The sequence below is a fragment of the Octodon degus genome, unplaced genomic scaffold, assembly GCF_000260255.1.
Source record: "Octodon degus isolate 3935 unplaced genomic scaffold, OctDeg1.0 scaffold00108, whole genome shotgun sequence".
Lineage (NCBI taxonomy): Eukaryota > Metazoa > Chordata > Mammalia > Rodentia > Octodontidae > Octodon > Octodon degus.
This window is the reverse complement of record NW_004524684.1, coordinates 1,124,083-1,144,849: the sequence shown is the minus strand read 5'-3', so window position 1 is coordinate 1,144,849 and position 20,767 is coordinate 1,124,083. Positions and strand designations below refer to the sequence as shown.

The 20,767-nt window shown below is 46.8% G+C and overlaps 2 protein-coding genes across 5 annotated transcripts in view; one reads left to right on the top strand and one right to left on the bottom strand.

Annotated features, from left to right (window-relative positions):
• Fam185a (family with sequence similarity 185 member A) overlaps window positions 1–20,767 on the top strand; it is a 56,027-nt gene that overhangs the window by 34,579 nt on the left and 681 nt on the right. Inside the window, exons 8-9 of one of the 3 annotated variants that reach the window (XM_004639267.2) lie at window positions 4,974–5,128; window positions 13,753–13,835. In XM_004639267.2, coding sequence (XP_004639324.1) covers window positions 4,974–5,086 — 113 coding nt within the window. In that variant the 3' untranslated portion in view covers window positions 5,087–5,128; window positions 13,753–13,835. Of the gene's footprint in view, window positions 1–4,973; window positions 6,575–13,752; window positions 13,836–20,767 lie in introns of those variants that run through there. The other 2 variants (XM_023724309.1, XM_023724308.1) reach the window with 2 other exon arrangements.
• Window positions 8,450–20,767, bottom strand: part of Fbxl13 (F-box and leucine rich repeat protein 13) — a 265,793-nt gene continuing 253,475 nt past the window's right edge. For both annotated transcript variants that reach the window (XM_012516486.2, XM_023724307.1), the window contains 2 exons: window positions 13,794–13,957; window positions 8,450–8,782 (listed from right to left, as the gene is read on the bottom strand). In XM_012516486.2, coding sequence (XP_012371940.1) covers window positions 8,611–8,782; window positions 13,794–13,957 — 336 coding nt within the window. In that variant the 3' untranslated portion in view covers window positions 8,450–8,610. The remainder of the gene's footprint in view (window positions 8,783–13,793; window positions 13,958–20,767) is intronic.

Here is a 20,767-nt window from a genome sequence, read left to right as displayed (position 1 = left end):
TCGAACCCCGGCCTCTCACCTGCTTGCAGGCACTTTAATCCACTGAGCTGTTTGGCTGGCCCTCAGACACTCAACACCACAAAAAAAAAAAAAAAAAAGTCAAAATAGCTTGATTGATGGACAGGCAAAAAGTTGAAGAAACACTTCTCAAAAGAAGCACAGATGATCAATAAATGTAGGAAAAAAGGTTTAATGTCTTTCCCCATTAAGGTAATATAAATCAAAGTTACACTGAGATTCCATTTTGCTCTAGACACAATGGCTGTTCTCAAGAATAGAGAAAACTGGATTCTGGCAAGTGTGCAGAGGGTGGGGAGAGAGGAGGCCCTCTGCACCGCTGGGGGGGTGCAAATTAGGACAGCCCAGGATGGAAGTCAGGATGGCGGTCCCTCAAACAGCAGAAAATAGAACTAGCTCTGATCCAGCTCCACCGCCCCTTTGCACATATCTGAAGGAATTAAAGTTGGTTTACTATAAAGACACCTAGATACCCACACTTACTGTGGCACAGTTCACAGTAGCCAAGATAGGGAACTAGGCAAGATGCCTATCAACAGGCGAATGAATAAAGAAAATGTGAGATGCATACTTACGTCTAGTGGAATATTGTTTAGCATAAAGAACAGTATGTCACCTTCAGGAAAATGAATGAAACTAGAGATCGTTGTTAAGTGAAATAAATCAGACTCAGAAAGAGGAATGTCACATGTTCTTCACATGTGGACTCTAACACAATGACATGAACACAGAAGAAGGCTTTAAAGGAAGAATAAAGGAATAGAGGGGAAGGGGGGAATGTCGGGGAACTTTATTGGGGTAATAGTTGTGATTAAATACATGCAATGAGACCTACTATTTTATAAAAATAGGCACTAATAAAAATCATAAGCTGTTGATCAATAATATAACATATAAAACTAATACTTGTACGCTACTGGATCTGAATGAGTGCCTAATTGGCAAGCTCTTAGTTACAGCATGCAAATCTGATGAATGCTCAAGTATGTCCACTGTGGTTAAGAATCAAGTTGTAGTGATCTACTTGAGTTTGATAAAAAGCCCATAAGTTACCTAGCTTAAGCATGTCTGAATTATATATTAAAGCTGTTTTGTCATATTTTCATTATTTAAATGTAAATATAGGGCCAGCAAGATAGCTCAGTGGACTAACACCTGCTTTGGCAGGCACAAGGTCCAGGGTTCATTTCTTGGTCCCACATGCCAAGTGGGCCCTGCCCCCAGAACGCACTGAGCTGGCAACTGAGTCTGGGTGAGGTGGTGCATACCTGGAATCTCACTGCTGTGGGGGCTAAAAACAGGAGGATCACTCCGAGTCCGAGCTGCAAAGTGAAACTCTGTACCAAATACATAAATGAATAAAGAAAAAAATTATGTGTAATTAAGCCCCTATTCTTAGCCATCACTTCCATGTGTGTACTTCCAAATCTATACCTGCAGACTCGATCCCATTATTATTCTTGCCCATTTCTACTGCCACAAACCCTCAACTTAACACATATATTTAAAAACAAAATTCTTCCCCTAGCCTCCCTCCCTCCCTCTTCTCCTGTGTTCCCCCTTTGTCTTAGTCACCCACACATTTGTGGAGTCAAGCACTTCTAGGAGCCAGCAGGGCCAAGGTAGCACAAAGCATGGTCCCTCTGCTTTCTGGGGAGCTTCAGTTCTACTATGCAAAGATGCAGGCCTCCCTGGTTACCCTCGAACTGTGCGGCTAGTTAGGCTGTCTGCGCATGTGATGTGTTACACATCTTATACTGTGGTCCTGACTGCCTGAGCCAGGAAGGGCCAAATTATAGGAGAAAGACTTGAGTGCCTGCTCATGGTATGAGTCCAGGAACTTGCTAAGCGACTTCTGTAAAGCGGCAGAGGCTGTCCTGAGCATGGGCTGCCGCTGATCTGTGTGTTGTCTCTGATGTGTAAATTCACTGTGACAGTGTGACAGGACCTCAAGTGAGAGGCAGCATTCTATGAAGAGTGCTTTATGAGCATGTGATCGGGTTTAAGAGAAACTTTTTTTATGAATTTAGGACAGGGTGTACAGGGTGTACAGGGTCTCACTACATAGATCAGACTTGTAGTGATCTTCCTGTTGATAGCCCCCCAAGCACTGGGATTATAGGTGCATGCCACCATGCCCAGTCTCAGTGTGCACTGGGGGAGGGGGGCAGCATGGCATGCCGGGGATTGAACCCCAGCTGCTGTGCTCTGCCTAAGTAGGCGCTTTAGTCTACTAAGCTTTCTGTCTGGCCCGAAACTTGGTTTTTGATTCCTCAACTGTTCAGTTCCCGAAAGCCCACTGGCTTTATTTATCAAGTGGACAAAATAAGAACAGATTGCTTTTTTTCCTGTGGAAATTCCCAATCTGAAACCTAATTTTGGAGCTAATGAGCAGCTTTAGTTGTTGTTATTATAGGCAGCTGAGCTCAGCCCCATGCGGGCCTTCCTCACAGAGCCTGTGAGGCAGAGAGGCAGAAATGCTGCCCTCCTTGCCCAGAGGCCTGGCCTTCGTCTGCAGCATGACTTCTTCTGGATGCTTTCTGCAAGTGGCCATGCCAGCAAAATTGAGTCCCTCTGGCTCAGGCATCCCATAGCGTTTCCATGTGTCACCCCTGTAATTTTACTTGATTTCCTGCTCTATGGCTTGCCTTACTCTTGCTGATAAATAACTCCGTTGTACCATTCTTAGTGATATATAAGCATTATGCACTGTCCTGAGGTCCAGAGAAGGCCTAGGATGCCCTCTGGCTGGCCTGTTTACCTACTGGAAGCTGTGCGCCGTGTGTATTCTCTGCGGTGTGTTCTCTAGGTGTGAGGGTGTCTGGATCGGCTCTGTCCATCCATGGGTTTTGAGGGGCTTACATAACTTTTTTCTAACAAAGTGATTTCTCTCTATCAAGTTTTAGGCTTGGTTCATTGCTTAGCTGTGAATCCTGATGAGGGGGCTCCAGAGCCTGGCTGAGCTGGGGATCAGGGCTCACAGGAGAGGCACAGGGTTCAGAGAGGAGACCCGTGGACACTCAGCAGGGTACTGCTCAGCCTGCCTGTGAAGAGACCCCTTGATGCATAGGACAGTGGGGAGAGCCCCAGAATAACTGCTGAAATAAGACCCTATTTATATAAAATTTAGGAAGTGTAGTAAGCCATAGTTACAAAGTGACCATTAGTGGTCATGGGGAATGGGCTGGAGAGGGATGAAGGGAAGGCTCTGCTGCTACAGTCAGCATCCAGGGACTCAACTCATGATGAGTAAAGGTTTATCTTGGCCCATGGTTTGGGGCCATGATCTACTGGCCCGATGGGCTGTGACAAGCCACGCAGCATGGTGGGGTGAGTGTTGGAATACAGCTACTCACCTGAAAGCTGGAGGTGCAAAAGAGAACAAGGAGGCCTGGGCCACACTGTCTCCTTCCAGGGCACAGCCCCAGGAAGCCAGGCTCCTTGCAGCAGGCTGAAAGGTCCTGCCTCCTATATGTGGCTCTGTGTGTCTGTAGTGTGATGTTTGTAACCCTCTTGGGAAGATACAACAGGGGAATCACTGGGTAAATGAGATTTCTAGTTTGAGTTTTTTGAGGGGTCTCCATGCTGACTTCCATAGAGGTCATACTAATTTACATTCCCATCAATAGTGGGAAGGCTTCCTTTTTCCCTATAGCCCCACCAGCATCTGTTATTGGTTGATTTCTTGCTGGTGGCCATTCTTTCTGAAGATGGAATCTCAGTGTTGTTTTAATTTGTCTTTCTCTAAAGGCCAGCAATGTTGAACATTTTTTTCGTGTACTTATTGGCCATCTGTACATCTTCTGTGAAGGGTCTATTCATTTCACTTGCCCATTTTGAGAATGGGTCTTTTATTGAAAGGAGTCTACTCTTTGAATTCCTTATATATTCTAGGTGCTAGTTGTCTGCTGAGGGATAGTGGGCAAAATGTTTTCCTATTGTAGCACCACGGTTCATGGTAGCTGAGTCATGGAAGCAGCCTGTATGTCTGTGTACAGATGAAGGGATAGAGAAAAGTGGCCTTTACACAAGCAGAGCACTGCTCTGCCGAACAGCCCCACTTTGCTGTCCAGCCCTGCCCTGCCGTCCAGACCCACTCTGCCGTCCAGCCCTGCTCCCCTGTCCAGCCCTACTCCGCCCTGCTCTACTGTCCATCCCTGTTCCGCCATCCAGCCCTGCTCTGCCATACAGATCAATCTGAGTCCTGTGTAGTAAAGTAGATGCACCTTGCATGATAATGTTAAGTGAGAGAAATCAGACACACAGCTAGAGATTTGCATAGTTTGAGAGTATTAAAGAGTAAATAAAGAGAAAATAAAGTAAGTAAAGAAGAAGTAAAGATGGTAGGAAGCAGAGAGCCAGATCTTTCTCTAAGGGAAGGGATGGGGAGGGGCAGGAAAGAGATGAAAAGGAGTGAAGGTGTGCTCTGTACCTGCACCAGCTCGGCAGTCAATGGAGGCAGTGTGGACTACAAGCATGGACCACTAAAGACAATTGTTAAAGGTTCTCCCGACAGTGACCCACACACGGTGGCCTTGAGTACATACAGTGGCCTTTGGGGGCCATTCCAGGCCCAAGGAAAAGCATGAGAATAATGTACGTGCACTGGATCCTGACTGAGCCGACAGCTGCCTCGGTTTCGTACATAACTCTGAATGCTTATAGTTGACTTTGTCCATTGTACCTTAATAATGCTCTTTTGAAACCTACATGAAAAAATGCAAATAGAGAACAGAGTAACTTCCTTCTGGAGTTTTTCTAAGAAAATGAAAGGGGGGACCAAGGCCACTTAGCCTCTTTGCAGCTCTTCCCCACCTGAAGCCATCCTTTACTGAGAGTTCTGGCGTCTGAGGCTCTTCCGAGGTCTTAGAGAAGTGGGTCTGTCGGTAAAATCTACATGGGCAGATAGCGCCCTTATCCATCAAGGTTTAACTTTATGCAATCTCGTGTTTCAGGGCTCATGAATCCAACAAGAGAACAAGAAAACTGGATTCGTGCTGCTGCCCCAGAAGGCACTGTAAGTTTTAGAAGCCAAACCTGGTTTCAGTCCCTGAAGCGACAGAACTGAGAAGAGTTTAAGTCGTGTCTGCTCTTTAACAGTGATCAGCAGGTATGTGACCACACCAGTGCAGGCTCCACTGTTGGTACGTAACTATTGAAAACAACATCGGGCATGAATACAGGCGGACTGCTTGGGGAAGACTTTCAAAATTTGAATTTAGCTATTGTATGCATGTCCTATTGCTCTGTAGGAAAATACAGTAGTTCTCCCTGATGTTGGGGGGATGTTCAAGACTCCAGCGGATGCCCAGATCCACAGACGGTACACACCCCACCTATAACACCTTTCCCTGTAAATTCAAACACCAATTATATGTCTTTCCATCTCAAGTGAGCACTTGTGCACCTTTGCCAATTGAGGTGTAGTGAGAAAACCAGCGTAAGTTCTTTTTCGGTCACAATTTCACAGTTAAAGCATTCGTGCTCATCACGGATTGTAGCAACATCAGTGAATGATTTTTTTCTCTCTCTGTACTGAGCAAGAACTCTCACCTTGTCACATCAGAGAAGTGCTTTTCTGTGTGTCCAAGCCCAGCGTCACTACTCCAGGCCCCAAGGGTGCCACTTTCAATCAAGCCCTGGGGTGAGACTTAGGCAGCTGTATAGGAAGCTCACAAATTATGTATTTCTGGAGCTTTCATCAGCTGCAGGTAATCGATAGTGTGGAAGGTAAAGCCTTTGAGAAGCAGGGACCCCTGTGTCACAGATGAATGGCTGAAAGCAAATACTCAGCTGGTCCCCTCTGCGCAGGTTACGAGCTCAGGATTTTGTGCTGCGGTCCACGGCTCGAGTCCAGGTCTGGCTCACCTGGGCGGAGTGCTCACCTGGAGGCTCGGGGAGAAACCTGCTCCCACATTCACTCAGATTATAGCAAATTCCAGTTCCTCAGGACCATGGGACAGCTGGGTGTCGGCTCGCAATGGTGCTGAGGTTCTGGAGCCCCTCCAGCCCCGTCCCATGTGGCCCCTCTGTCTTCCAGCCTGCTGGAAGGTCCTTGTTGACTCCTTCCAAAGCTGGGGGCATCTGGGCTTGACAGCACCTACTTGACTAGGCCAGGTCCCTCCAGGAGGCACCTGTTTTACTGCGTGAGGCGCTCCCTTGGCGACTCATTTTCCCCAGCTGCTTCCCTCAGGGCGCAGCCTGACCCCAGAGCAGGGCCGGGACAGCAGAGCACTTGAGTTGTGTATGTTTTGGCCCTCATGTGACACATTGCCTACCTACTAGCCCTTGTGGCATCACTGTAAGTGGGAATTGTGAATAAAGCACTTAAAAATGTAAAGCAGTTATGATGGTTAATAACTTTTGTGTAATTTAAGATGTATGTTGTTATAGGGAAGAAACTGGCAGTTTATTTCCAGATATATAGATTTTCACTATATAATGGTTTGCTGTAGATGTTGTATTTCAAACTTTTTCTACCCCTGGACACTTTTAATTATATAATACTGAACAGACCTATCTACTGAATTGTATTTTTATGATTAGAAGTCAGTTCTTAAACACTTTTTTAAAATAAACTTTTCCAAATACGGTGATGTATAATAGTCTCCTTTTTGTTTATAGTCCATTTCTTTAGTGTTTGGTTTCTCCTCATTTAATGAAAACCTGGGCATGGTGGCACGCCTGTGGTTCCAGCAGTCTGGGAGCCGAGGCAGAAGGGCTGCGTGCGACACAGCTACGTCATGAGTTCAACCTAGACTCCACAGCAGTGCCCAGCCTTGAGAGACAGACAGACAGGGACAAGCGGGAAGGGAAGGGAGGAGGGCAGTTGAGACTGGGGGACAGAGAGAGAGACAGGGAGGGAGAGAAAGAATGAAAAAGAGGGAGAGAGCATGCCTGCGTTGTGGAAGGGAAGCGTGTGCGGGCCGAGAGCGCCCCGCAGCTGAATGCTAGCCTCAGTGGCAGTTCCTGTGCCCAGCTGCTAAGTGGAGGAATGTGGGAGGCTGTGAGGCAGGTTTGATCGTCCGTTTTTACCCTCATGCAATTAGATAAGCATTTTGAGGACTAGAAATAAAGTTGGTGAAAGTAGCCACCAGCAGCCAGAAAGGCCCTGAGCACAACCGCACATGCATTTAACGCTGTTAGCGGAATTGTCCCTGCGCTCCTGTGCAGGGCTCCTAACTCTAACTCTCCTAACTTCTAACGCCTAACCCCCTTTTCATTTCCTTGCCTCTAAAGTTTATCTCCCTAGGTTCGATGACCCCGTCTCCTATTGTTTTAAAGATTTTTTTCAAAGATTTTCAGAGCAAGCTCTGAGCATAAGGCGCCCTGCCAGGTGTTTTCCCTTCTTCACCTGGCCTGCAGGCACAGGGGCTCCACGTTAGGAAAGCAGCGTGTCCTTCATAGGTCTCTCTGGCGTGAACCACACACTCAGCCTCAGCCTCAGCCTTCCCGAGCCAGTATCTATGCAGCTGCCAGAAATCTCCAAATTTAGTTAAAACTCTCACTCTCACCAATGCTGTCTTAAGTTTTTTGGCTCAGGTTTTACTTCCTATTTAACTCCCAGAAATCCCTCTGCCCTGCTTATTTAAAAAACTTTCAAAAACAGCGTATTATTAAAAAGCACTTAAATTAACAGAATATTCTATAATAAGCTTTGTACAGCCCTTTGAACACTTTCCATAATAACTTTCCTATCATTTGTCTTAAATTTTTATCTGTATTTCAAACTCATACGGAAAGACAAGGAGTTGACCCCAGTAAAGGGATACGCGTAACTGTGGGAATAGAAAAGTAGAAAGACTGGTCCCGGGCCCCGGACACAGCTTGTGTGTGGCCGGCAGGCCTGTGTGTCCTCCTGAGTTCAGCCATCAAGTGACATCAAGTGAAGCTCCCTGGGGTACGGCTTCAGTGCTGCCTAGACCCGCCATCAGCAGCCCGTACCTCCTAGCAAAAACCATAGGGGCGTCTTTTGGCGTAGTGTGGGCTATGGATCCTCCACCGTGCCAACTTGATTAAAAAGATTTGAGATCTTGCAGGTTCACAGACCAGGCCTGTTTCTATTTCATTTGCTCCTCAAGTGCTGAAAGGATTCCAGGGTTAATTGGCGTTTAGTTCTTTTGCTCTTAAATGTCTGGAAATGATAAGCCCTTTTCCTTTGAAAATGTGCACCTATGTTTTTATAATAAAGTTTCACAGATCCTTGAAGTCAGTTCCCTGGCTCAGATTCTTTCACTCTGACTTTTATAACTGTCTCTCCTTTATTGCCTAGAAAGAAACTTCTCAGTTCCTGGTCTGGAAGTCATCTTTCTCAGGAGTGTTTCCTATCACTGTCACCTTAGAGTCTATTATCTTATTAAATCTATCAGTTGGATTGAATGAAGTCTAGGAGTCATGGTTGAGTCGTAAGAAGGAATAATGATGTATTTAGAAACACTTGTAGCAGCAGTAAAAATCAGAAGAGGATTTGCTGTTCTTTATGTTGCCTGTGGGTCCAACTCGTAGAAATACTTACATCAGATGAAGAAAGGTCGCCAAGTTCTGGATATTTTGTTTCTCCTGCTGGAGGCGGAAGGTCACACCACTTCCTTTTCACCTGTGTTTGGGGACTCTGACCGTGTAGTTGGCGTCATCCTTGGCTGTCGTCAGAGCCTGATCTTCCATCAGGGGCTTGCCTTCCCAGTCGTAGCCAAACCATTGTGGGGGATCCTCACAGCTGTGCTCCTGCTGCTGCACGACCGACGACATTCTGAGAGCCGCCTCCCTGGAACAAGAGTGGCCAGCTTAGCTAGAAACACCACTGTCAAAGTGGCAAAGGTGAAATTGGAGAAATCAATGCTGTAAATCAAATTCCCTTGCACACCCTCTCGCCTTTCAGAAAAGGGCAACATACATGATTGTGCTCATAACCAGGCTCCCAGAGCCAAAGTAGCTCTGGTTCAGAGGTCACTGGACTCAACAAGTGGACAGGGAAATTGTGGTTGGCCGCGGAGGCCCTCGTTGGTGCCCCAGTTCCTTTGATGAGAGCTTAACTTAACCAGTCCATGCCACTTGGTCTGTAACCTGCTTTTTACTGAGGTGTGTGACTCAAAGAGGTCCATGGGCAGATGGTTAGAAATATTGAGGAAAGAAGGCTTGGAGGGCTCGTTTCTAACTTGAAAAGAGCTGTTTGGATGACAGGAAGTCATTCTTGCTTTTCTAGGAAGTTGGTCAGAATCACAAGACCAACACTAAAAAGGAAATGGGTGATCAGCCACTTCTGTTGGATTAGAAGTAACTTGTGTTGAAGCCTGAAGGGCCACTTTCCCTGGAGCCGGTCTCCGCCTAGGTTCCAAGCTATTCCAGCCTCTTTTATATAAACTCAAACCTAATGCCTCTTCTCTGAACTTCTTTAGGAAGTTGACCATGAATTTATTCTTTCCAGTACATAGCTCCCATGGCGTTGTTTTTGGTTGGCTTTAAAAAGAAGATCGGTTATGTAGGAGTGTATTGCTTTGCATGTCTCAGAGATGTAAGAAAACATCTCAAAGATGAGATTTCAGCAGCTTGCCCAGGTCTTGGCTTTGCTGGCCTGCTCTTCTAGGAGAGGCAGCCTGGGCTTCCTGCTTGGAGTGCCCTCTGCCCCTGTCTCCCAGGCTCTGGACGCTGAGCACTTTACAGTAACCAACACCACTGATGCTGACTGTGTTGTAACAGGGCTAACTATGGTGAGAGACCACAGCGGGCCTGACCTATAGGAAAAGGAAATATGTGTTGTAGCGATAAAGGATTTGCCAGTAGCTGAACAAATTGTGCTATCTTTTTGCTGGGGGTAGGAGTGAGACAGGGTCTCGCTATGTGATTTTGGCTGGGCCTAAACACATTATGTAGCCCACACTGGCCTCAGTGATCCTCCTGTCTCAGTCTCCCAAGTACTTCAAAAGCAGGCATGTGCCACTATTGTTAGCTTCTGAAAAGCAGCATTTTTTGAGAATCCTAGATAGCTGATATGAGGATAAGAATTCTTATTGCTAAATTTAGGAATGTGTAAGTGTTGGCTCATCCAGTTCCTTGGTCAGCTACAACCTGGGGTAAATTTGGGATAATTGTGATTTTTTTAAAAATTAGAAAATAGTGATTGTTTCAGAAAATTATAAGAAAAAGTCAGTGTTAAAATAAATATAAGAAATGTGGGGGAATTCATTGCTGTGGGGCAAAATTCAGTGCAAGGCTGCATGTAGAGCTGCAGCCATGAGGTACACAGCAGTAATGAATGTCTTTATTTCTGGGCTCCTTGTCCCTTATCCTAATCTTCCTGGTGAGAACCCCTCCCTGTTCCACCCACAGGCAGCATCCGTGGATCCAAACGCCAGTGGGTCTCCTGGCCGCTGGGCTCAGCAGAATTGGTCTCAGACCCTCCCTCTGGAGCTCCAGAATGCGAACACCTCCTCCCATCTGTCCATCTATAGGAACATTTGAGCCTGGGTGTGTTCACACAGAACAGTTCTGGAGAGAGACTAAAAATTCAAGTCTATTCCAGAGCAAATCTGAGATTCTTTTTAAAGGAGCTTGAATGCTGGTGTGGGCCTTCTCCACTGCCCCCAGGCTCCATTTGTACCCCACTCTACAGAGTATCCTTAGCCCGTAACCAGGTGTCTTTGCCACCTTCCAGGGACAGGTTCACCTGAGACTTGGAACTTCACCAAGAATACAGACCAACAAGGTGCTTACCAGCCAGTGTTCTGAATTTTTTCGTTTATCATAGCAACCTACATAGCTGCACCTACTCACTTACACGTTAAGAGTATTGAGACCCTTGACGCTGTAGAATCAGAACGTTTGTTCCAGGAGGAGCTCGCTTTTCTCCCCTCCACCCCTCCTCTCCTCGCATGGCGTATGCTAGTATTACAGTCAGACTTGGAAGATGGTGTAGGAGCCAAGGTGTGTGCAAAGTTCATGGACTGCGTTCCCTGCTCGCCTGGCCTGAGCCACTCCAAGACCCTTGATGAGACGGGCCGTGAACTGAAGCTGTCTAGAGCCCTGGTTCGTTACTGCTCCGCCAGCCTGCTGAGGGGTTTCTTTGCATTGGTGTGGAAGAGTGACTTTCCAGCATGATAGGTCACAACCAGCTGTAAGGGGTCAAATTAAATGGTTAATGTGAAGTTTGTGTGGATTTTTGCTTTTTCTAGATTAAAAGGGGTTCAAGGTAGTGACATCATTCACCTGATATTTCCTTCTTGTTTCCTGGGCAGGCAGAGGGGAGCAAGGGTGCAGAGACTGCTTGTGCTCAGCGTCTGTGTCATGAGGCAAGTGGGCATAGCAGGTGCTCACTGGGCACACTCAGCCTGGCACTCGCTTCCCTGAACAGCACGCTTCAGTGCGGCCTGAGGATGTCACCATAGGCGGCAGCAGGGCAGCACAGCCATGACTGACGCCTGGTCAGGGCCGCCTCTTAACCTGTGCAACCTTGGGTGTTGTTTAATCTGTTTCAGCCACTTTTCTTATTCATTTGTATGGTAATGGGATGTTTGTGAGGATTATATAATAGTATATGTAAAGAAGATAAAGATATTATTTGCTCATACTGACAACATAGCTGCAGATGACAAAGGCTTGAGCGCTTCTCTCAGCTGGAGAGGAGGGAAAGTCCAGGAAAAATTTCATTCCCAACAGCATAGCTGTCTCGGGGTGCCTGAGTGTCAGCCCGGCCGCGGCTAGTGGAGACCTTCAGGGAATTTCCAGCAGCTAGGTGGGCTCTGAAGGCCACAGAGGTTTTCTCTCCTGATCTCTCCAGAGTTGACAGTTTTGGGCTCCAGACACAAAAGTATCTGAAGGCCCCTTTGCTGTCCTTTGCTAATCAGAGCAGGGATCATGCACTCTCCAGCGCCTGTGCGGCACGCACCCGGCTGCATCGTGGGGATCTTTCTCCCTCTGTCCTACTCTCTTTTTCCTCTCTGTTGCCTCTCTGCTTCCCCCACCAAGGCCCTCTGGAGAGCCACTAGCTGTTACACGACTGCTTCAAGTACAGACAGCTAGAGTTTTTCCCTGTTTTATGATTGTGGCTGTCACTACTTCCTCACTCCGGTTACTGAGACTCAGTCCCAGGCACCCGAGACTTCACAGGGAGGTTTTCTGTGGCTCCTGGTCTGCGACATTTCAGTCCGGGCTCAGCAGGCCCAGTGTGGAAACAGTGGGCAGGCAGAAGACCCGCCCCAAAGCCAAGCTGCTCACCCACCTGCAGGATCCAGGAAGCAGGGGGAGGAGCCAAAAGGGAGCTTTACCATCCGGGCCATGCTCAGGCGAGCACCGTCTCTGACCAGGCCTTGCCTCCTGCCCCGCATATTCATCAGTAGATTAGTTCGCCAATGAATGTAGTGTCCCCCTGATCCAGTCACCTTCCAAGAACCATGACATAAGGACACGTGAGACTTTGGGGGATACCCTAGATCAAAACCATAGTAGGTCCTTTGTCTCCCTCTGTATGGGGCTTCTGGTGTCAATTTCAGCCACTGGCCTTGGTAGAATAGCAGCTGTCTCTTATGCTAAAATCTTATGCAAAGGAGTTATAAGCAATCTGCCCATCAACCCAAATTTTGTTCCTTTCTGGCTTAGGAAGGGCGGGCTGAGCAGACCTCTTTGCTCTGCAAATCTGGCGTGGTATTTTCAGATTCTACTGAGTACAGGGGAATTTGAACACACAGTTCTTACTGAAGGGTATAGTTTGAGTATAAAGGTGGAATCATATGTTTTCATGTTTAAAATGGCTCCAAGTCAATGAACTGATTCCCAAGCAAAAAAAAAAAAAAAAAAAATCCTACCATAGCTCAGCTAACAAAAGGTTCTTTTTGCCTAGGTATGAGGATGTCGGCAGTTGGGCCCATCCTGGCTGTGGTGAGAGCACCCAGGTGTGCTTCGGCAGAGTGCAGGTGAGGCGTTAGAGATCGTCCCCTGAGCTCCCCTTACATTGTGCAGCTCAACTCCCCCCACCCAAGGATCTAAGTGGAAAAGGAAGCTGCTCCTTAGCCCCGGGGCTGACCCCAAACAGCTGCAGGCAGCCAGGCCTCACTACTTCTGTAACATTAGAGGCCCCGGAATGTCGGGAGCCCCTCGATGGACAAGCAGCATGCTCTCTTAGATGTTGGATGTAAACACAGATGCTCCTGAATCTTAGCAGTCAATCCCTGGAGCTCTGCAGAGCACTCTGCAGTGAGGACTGTCCTCCACTGCCAGACGGAGAGAATCAAAGTGTTCTCGGCCTCTCTCCTGCTGGGGCCGAGCAGAGATGGAGCCTTCGGGGGGACTCAGTGGTGGTGCTCTGGCCTCCTTAGAGAGGTGCAGGCCAGGCTGGCCTCAGTCCAGACACCAGGGCCAAGATGCTGCTTTTTGCAGATTAGCACAGCCAGGCTCTGTGGCAGAAAACAGAATGAGCCTTTTGCTATCCCAGCTTAGACTTTCCACGGATTTAGCTATAATTAGAATTTTGCACTGAGGTTTGGGGATAAAACCCAGGTAAGCAATAAAGTCTTACTTGGCTTTATTTTGTCTTCATTGAATATTTTGATCTAGGGACCTTGCAAGAAGACTGAGTAAAGGCAGGACTTAGCTATTACCAGATAGATACCCTGGGTCTTCTTGACCAGGTATTTGTGTAGCTATATGAGTAGGTCCATGCCAGAGTCTCCACTCATTTGTTCTAAAAATAAAACTTAATGCTGAGAGCCACTGCATATTACAAACGCCCCTGGGTTTCCACAGGAAGCAGCTCTCGCAGCCTGCCCTGAGCGCTGCACACTCACGTGGAGATCTGCCTGCAGTACTGCATCTTGAGGATCCGGAGCTGTCTGCAGCCCCGCTGGAGGTCACTGAGGATCTGGTCGGTGAGCAGCACGCATCCAGAGATGTCCAAAACGTGCAGGTAATGGCACTTTGCAGACAGCATCTCTATCGCGGAGTCTGTGAACTGAGGACAAAGCAGATTGGTGAATACTGATTATTCAGACTAACTCCATCCCCTGGAAGTACAGTGTCTTGGTCAGCTGAGGTTGCTACCAGAAGATAAGAGATCATGACTTGAACATCAGGCATTTGTTTCTCGCATTTCTGGAGACCTTGAGGCCCAAGGTCAGCACCAAGATCCAGATCCCTGCTCACGTCTGGCGCCGGGTGAAGGCTCTCCCTAGTCCGCAGAAGTCTGCTTTCTTGCTGTATTCTCATGTGGCACAGGAGAGAGAAAGTCTCTCTTTTTTTATTGGCAGTACTTGGAACTGAACTCAGGGCCTTTGCACTGAGCTACATCCTCAGCCCCTTTTACTTCTATTTTCAGAAAAGGTCTAAGTGGCTAAGTGGTTAAGTTGCCCAGGCTGGACTTGAATTTGTGGTCCTCTTATCTCAGCTTCCCAAAGTGCTGGGATTATGGGTGTGTGCCCCATGCCACGCATTCCTGTTCTTATCAGGACAAAAGCCCATATGAAGCTGCACCCTCACAAGCCCTCTAAACCTACTCACCTCCCAAAGCCTCACTTCCTGGCCCCTCACACGAGCATTGTGGGTTTTCTCCTATGGAGGGGACACCCAGGCACTCACTCCTGAGCGAGCAGAGTAAGGACCCCGTGGCGTCTTCTACCCAGGCTATACTAACATGCTGGTCAAGTTAGTGGTTCAACCCCATTTCTAGATAAAATCAGAATGGTAAACTATCTGCCTCAGGGGCATCAATAAAAGTTGTGATCTTGCAGTTATTTTTGTTGACAAGACCTCTGGTTTGGATGAGAAACTTCCTTAATCATGCCTGTCACACCAGTGTGAGCAACTTAGGGAATGCTACAGACTCCGGCTTGGCTTTACATGTAAAAATTCACCCTAAGGCTTCCTCAGTCCAAAAAAAAACGTGTTTGATAATGTCCCTTACAGGATCCGCTTCAAGGAGGGGCTGGGACATCCCTGATGGACAGGGGGTAGGGACAGAGGGAGGGCCTGGCTCTGGATAGGGACAGGAAGGCCAGACAGACATTTGGAGGAGAAAGATGAGCAGAAGCCACAAAGGTGACATCAATCCTCTCCTAGGAATGCTGCTCGGGTTCCAGCGTCTTGCAGGTTTGCCCAGATATCCTGCAGCGGTGATTCAGCCCATGACTCAGTTTATTTCCCTCGCTCAGACCTAGCTCTTGAATTTATAGCTGAGCTGAGACTTGCCACAGAATCAACTAGATTAATCTCTTCCCAGGAATGTTTTTTCCAGCTGGATTTAATTTATTTTTTGGTCACACATTCTAAAAAACATATGCCGTGAGACTTGGCCCTTGCCTTTTAACATAAAGAGAAATATGTAGAAAAGCCCTTTGGATGAAAACATATACTTTGTGAGTTTGGAAAAATAGATGCTGTCATTGTCTAAACATGCACTGTTTCCAGAACATGCTCAGAACCGAGGTTCACCAGCACAGCTGATTCTCACAAAAACACCTCCAGACATCCCTGCTGTACTATATGGGTCTCTGATGGTCTGCTGTCATTGAAAGGACAAAGTCCTTGCCATCAAAGAGCTCAGGAAGGACAATGAAGTGACGGACATGTCCAGGGCAGGTGGTACTCCAGGGGCTGATTTCACTTAATGGGGAGAGCGGAAAAGGAGCCTGAAGTTTCCTATAGATCAGAAGCTCAAGATGTTTAGCAAGGGTGGTGGAATTTGGGGACATACAGGTGGAAGGCTGAGAACTGGGGCTGCAGATGACTCAGTGACCTCTCTAAGTCTCAAATGCAAGGTCCTGGTCCCAGCCCCATGGCTCAGGTTATATTATTCCCAACACAGCTCCCTTTCAGGCTTTGGGGGAAAAACAAACATTTAGATCTATATTTTAAATAAAATTATTTCATGTTTGAGAAATAATATAAACATATTACCAAATAAAATTACCGAAAATAACACAGGAAAAACAAATTCATCACCTTAACATAGCTACCTTTAATATTCTGCAGTGTTGCTTAAGTTCCAGAGAAATTTTTTTTTTTTGGAACCAGGGATTGAACTCAGATCTTTGCATTTGCCAGTCAAGCGCTTATCCTACTGAGCCATTTCCCGGGCCCTCAGAGAAGTTTTACAGACATTGCCCCCTGCTAAACATCACCACTGTCATCCCCTCCCCATCCTTCCTCTTTGCCTTCCTGGACTGTGAAGAGGCTTGGCCCACTCAATGAAGGATGCAACTTGGTCACTTTGTCCAGTAAAAAAGGAATCCACCTTAGCTGGGGCTCTAGCCAGTTATTCTAGGTGTAGCCCACAGGTGGCTTGCAGGACAAGGATGACCCTGGACACAGCCACCAAAATATGAACCACCCTGCTGGACCCAGTCCCAGATGCTTCCCACACAACTGTGAGCAAATACAAGGGGACTTTTAAGCCACTGAGTGCTAGGATGCTGGTCACTCAGCAGTGAGTAAGGACACACCAGCCAAAACCACATGCCCAGAGCCTTACTCTTCATGGTACATGGTAAAGTGTGACCCATTGGTCTTTTCCTTTCCTTACAATCATTTTGAAACCTGTAGTGATTTTCTTCATGGTTAGATTTGAAATATCTAGAGCTTGAATTTCCAAATATAGTAGCCAGCTGTAGTAAGAAAATCAAGACTCAAAGGGTAGGATTGTCCTGGGAATCCCCGAACCAGCAAATATCTTTTCCCTCCTTCATGCTACATATATGTGGAGCTGGACTGAAGATACTTCACTAAGTGTTGAACCATTTGCCAAGGGCCCTCCCTGTATCCTTCTACTCTCAACATCTATAAAAAATGTAAAACAAACCAAGAGTGTTAACTCCCATCAACCAGTGTCCTCAGAGCCTTGGCATACTGCTGGTAACAGGCTTTTCCAGTAGAATGTCTCTCTGGATTGGTATGAAAGAAAGTGTGCACCCTGGTCTATGCTGCATCTAGTCCAGAGCCTTGGGGAGAGCAGCGGGGCTTTGTGAGCTGGCTGTCACCTCGGACGTGTCCCTTCTGCAGGATGTTGCCTGAGGGGTCTTGGACTAACCCAGTTCTCTTTATTTTCTGGCTTGTTGTTCTCAACTAGAGAACTAGAATGTACTGGGAGCCCAGCAGTCTGCAATAGGGTGGTGGCACTGGCTAGGACAACAGGGCTCTGCCCGGGTCTGAACTTGTGTGATGGTTGCTGTCTAGATGTTCCCCCAGCATCTGTGGTCCTAGGGTTTTCTTCAAGGTTGATAAATCTAGAGTGTGACTGATTCATATAGTGCTATGCTGGGATTAAGGGTGGGTGAATGCTGGATCAGTCTACTGGTTGGATTGGCACTGTCCTAATCCTAATAGGCTGCATAGAATATAAGGGACAGAAAGAGGCGGTCTCTGCCCACTTGTTACCTTTGCTGTCTTCTGCTGTCTTGAGCTGTTGCCCCTCTGCCATGTGCCACCCTGCCTTGGAGCTAGGAGATCATGGGCTGAAACTGATATATGGGAAAAAACTCCCAACCTGAAAGATATCTGGGACTAGTGTGCGTTCTCCAAAATCAAAGCATGAATTTTAGGAACAATGGGTTAAAAGCATAATTAATTTATTGAAGGAAAGAAAGCTTCAGTCCAAGAGAGGATCAGAAGGGGACTTGAGTGGGTTGCCAAGGAACCTGCCTTTTCTAGGGATTTTTATAGAGCAAATCCACAAGGTAAGGAGGGTCCAAGGTGGGAAACATTGGAACTTGCAAGATGGGCATGAGGTAGGACAAAACCATGGTCAACAATAAGATCACAAGTATAATTGCTCAGGTAAAATTGATTAAATCAGAATCAAATGGGGAAGCCAGTCACACAGCAAGAGGACATAAACATAGAATAGGGGCTCTTCCTGTAGGGGTTGGGTTAGGGCTCTCCCTGGCTTTTACAAGGTGAGTGATACCTAGTTAGAATATCAATCCCTGATGTTCATCCCTAGGGAGGCATGTGGGTACATTTGTTTAATCTTTTGTCTTGCGGTCCAGCCTATAGCAGAGAAGCGTGTCTCTCCCACAGTTACAAGGTGTCTTGTCTTCCACATTGGCTCCTTCAAGAGCCTGGCCCTGTCTGACTGTCTATAGTATTTCTATCTAACTCAGCTGCCTACATCAAAACCTCCACAAACTATGAACCAAATACCTTTTCCCCTTTAACTTGGGTGTCAAGTGTTTTGTCTCAGTAGAGAAGAAAGAAATTAAGGCATATCTGGACATAGCATTTCCCGAGGCTTTAGCACAGCAGGTCATTTTGCCACTAGGCTATAAAACCCAAGCAAGGGGCCACTTCCTGTCACCTACACCTTCCTGACAGAAACACTGTTCCAAAGTTCAGGTCTACTATAGCTTTTTCTCATTAGTGCAATGCAAAAATAGTTTACAATTATTATTCAGAGATTCAGTTTAATTTCTTTCTCTGAATCCTTATTCTCCCTTATAAATTAACTCCTACCTGAAATAAAGGGCATGAGGATCAAAGATGACTGTTAGGATAAGGCCTTTAAAGTAGGCCCATTGCATGGACTAGGTTGTTTGTGGCTCACCAAAAGTGAAAGAAGTAGATTCAATTAGGTTGGGTCACTGGAGGTAAAATGAGCTGAGGAATATTCAGGTTGGCCCAAACAGTGGTCACCACATTGTCTGAATTAGGGTGCTCATTGATAGGTTCCAGCCTGAGTACAAACTGCTAAATTATCATGGCCCTGATTCAACATGGCTGAATTCCTAAAACAACAGCTTATCTTCTCCATGACCACTTTCTCCTCCTTCCCCACACCAGCCCTAGATACACCTTCCTTCTACCTTTCAGGCACACACTACGGAGCCTCCACTCAGCTCCTATGTGTCCCTGAAGCTGCCCCTCAAACTACTCCCCCAACAGAAGTCCACAAAGTCTCATCCTCCCTGGCTCAGGTCAGAAGATCTTCCCATCTCTCTGCCCTTGGTCCTCTCCATGTATTCACAGTTAACAAAGGTTTCCTCTCACCCTTATTTCTGCTTCTCTGCTGTACCACCGCCACTGCTGCCACCAATGCCACCAATGAAACTTGAACATTTTTGGTGCCATGACTCGGATCAGTGAATAGCATAGTATCCCCTGCCCATGTTTTGAGCTCCCTCACCAAGGCACATTCTGCTTCTGCCTCTGCCACCTGCTATTGCTAGCTCACATTCAACACCAGCGAATCTTTATCCTCGCTGGTGAGCCCCAAAACTATGGTGAGGGGGTCTTTCTCATTTTTCTTTCCTCTTGTCTCTTCTCAAAAATCATGAACTCACATTGGGAGCTCCTGTCTTCTCCATCCATCTGGACCCTGGACCCCCACTTTTTCTAGTGACAACTGCTAAAGTAGGTGTTGACCCCTCTTTTCCACTCACTCCAGGTTACAAAGTGATGTCAGGCTTTTTTTGCCCTGATCTTTGGCCCACTTTAATTTGACCACATGGGAAATACTCTTTCCATCCTCCAAAGCACACACTGCTAGGAGGTCTCCTAAAGAACCTCAGCACTCTTGGATTTTGAGGATATCTCTAACCCAAACAACTAATTTTTAAAAATTTTCTGTTATTGTAAGGACAAATGGCCAAAAATCCTTTAAAAGTCTTGGGTGACTCTGAAAACATCCCTCCCACCTTTCTCCCTCTGCTAGCCCCCTGCCTTAGCTACCAGTACTACCCTCCCACCCCCTCTGCCAGGACTCTGTCTTGTCAGCCTTCTCTGACGGTGTCTTTGCTCTTTATTTACTGCATCCTCTTAGCATCATCTCTGCCTTCTGCTTCTGCCTGCAGTTCTCCTGTAGATTTTGCTGCCTCTCTTTCCTTGCCCATATCAGAGTCTCAAGTGCCTGCATCCCCTCCTTCCAACTTTTTTCCTCCTGAATTCCATACCTACTCCCAAGTGAATCCCCCCAGCTGAGCCGGTGGCCTGTGACTGTTCACCATGTGGCCAGCTGCCACCATCTTGCACACCATGTGGCCACCACCATCTTGTGTGCCATGTGGTCATCTACCACCACCATAGGGTAGATCCTCCTGTGATGTCAGAGTGCCAGCTTGCAGTGCCCAGTCACATGACAAGCCACCACCATCTTACGTACCATGTGGCCATCCATTCCCACTGTAAGGTCATTCTTCCTGTGACATCAGAGCACGAATTTGTGGCACCCTCTCCCATGACGAGCCACCTCTCTCTTGAGCACCTGTGGCCATCCTCCCCCACTATGTGGTCACCCTTCCTGTGATATCAGAGCACCGACTTGCAGTGCCAGCCACATGATGGGTCACCACCATCTTCCAGGCCATGTGGCCATCTGCCACCAACTTATAGTTACTCCTCTTGTGATGTCAGAATGCCACCTTTTAGTGCCTTATCACATGATGGGCCACCACCATCTTGTGGCCTCTCCTGCAATATATTGTAATTATAAATAAGAGGTTGTATGTTTTTCAAATTCTTATAAGAGTTTTTTATTAATTGACCTACAAAAGTTCTGACTAGTCTTTTTATAATTACAAACTTAAAAAGGTTATTATAATGTAATTTGGTCAAAACTGTATTTGAGTACTTAGAAGTTTGCTTTTTTCCTGAGTTTCCAGCTGGTCTAAGTGATATCAAAATTGGTTTATAATTAGACAAAAACCATTAAAATGAGAAGAGATTATTGGACAGGACTCCAATTGGTAGACAGAGGGGTAGCCAACCTTTGCTCATTAATAAGGAGCCCCCCAATAATCTCCATAGTCTCTTGGAAGACTCCCCCAATAATTTGGTC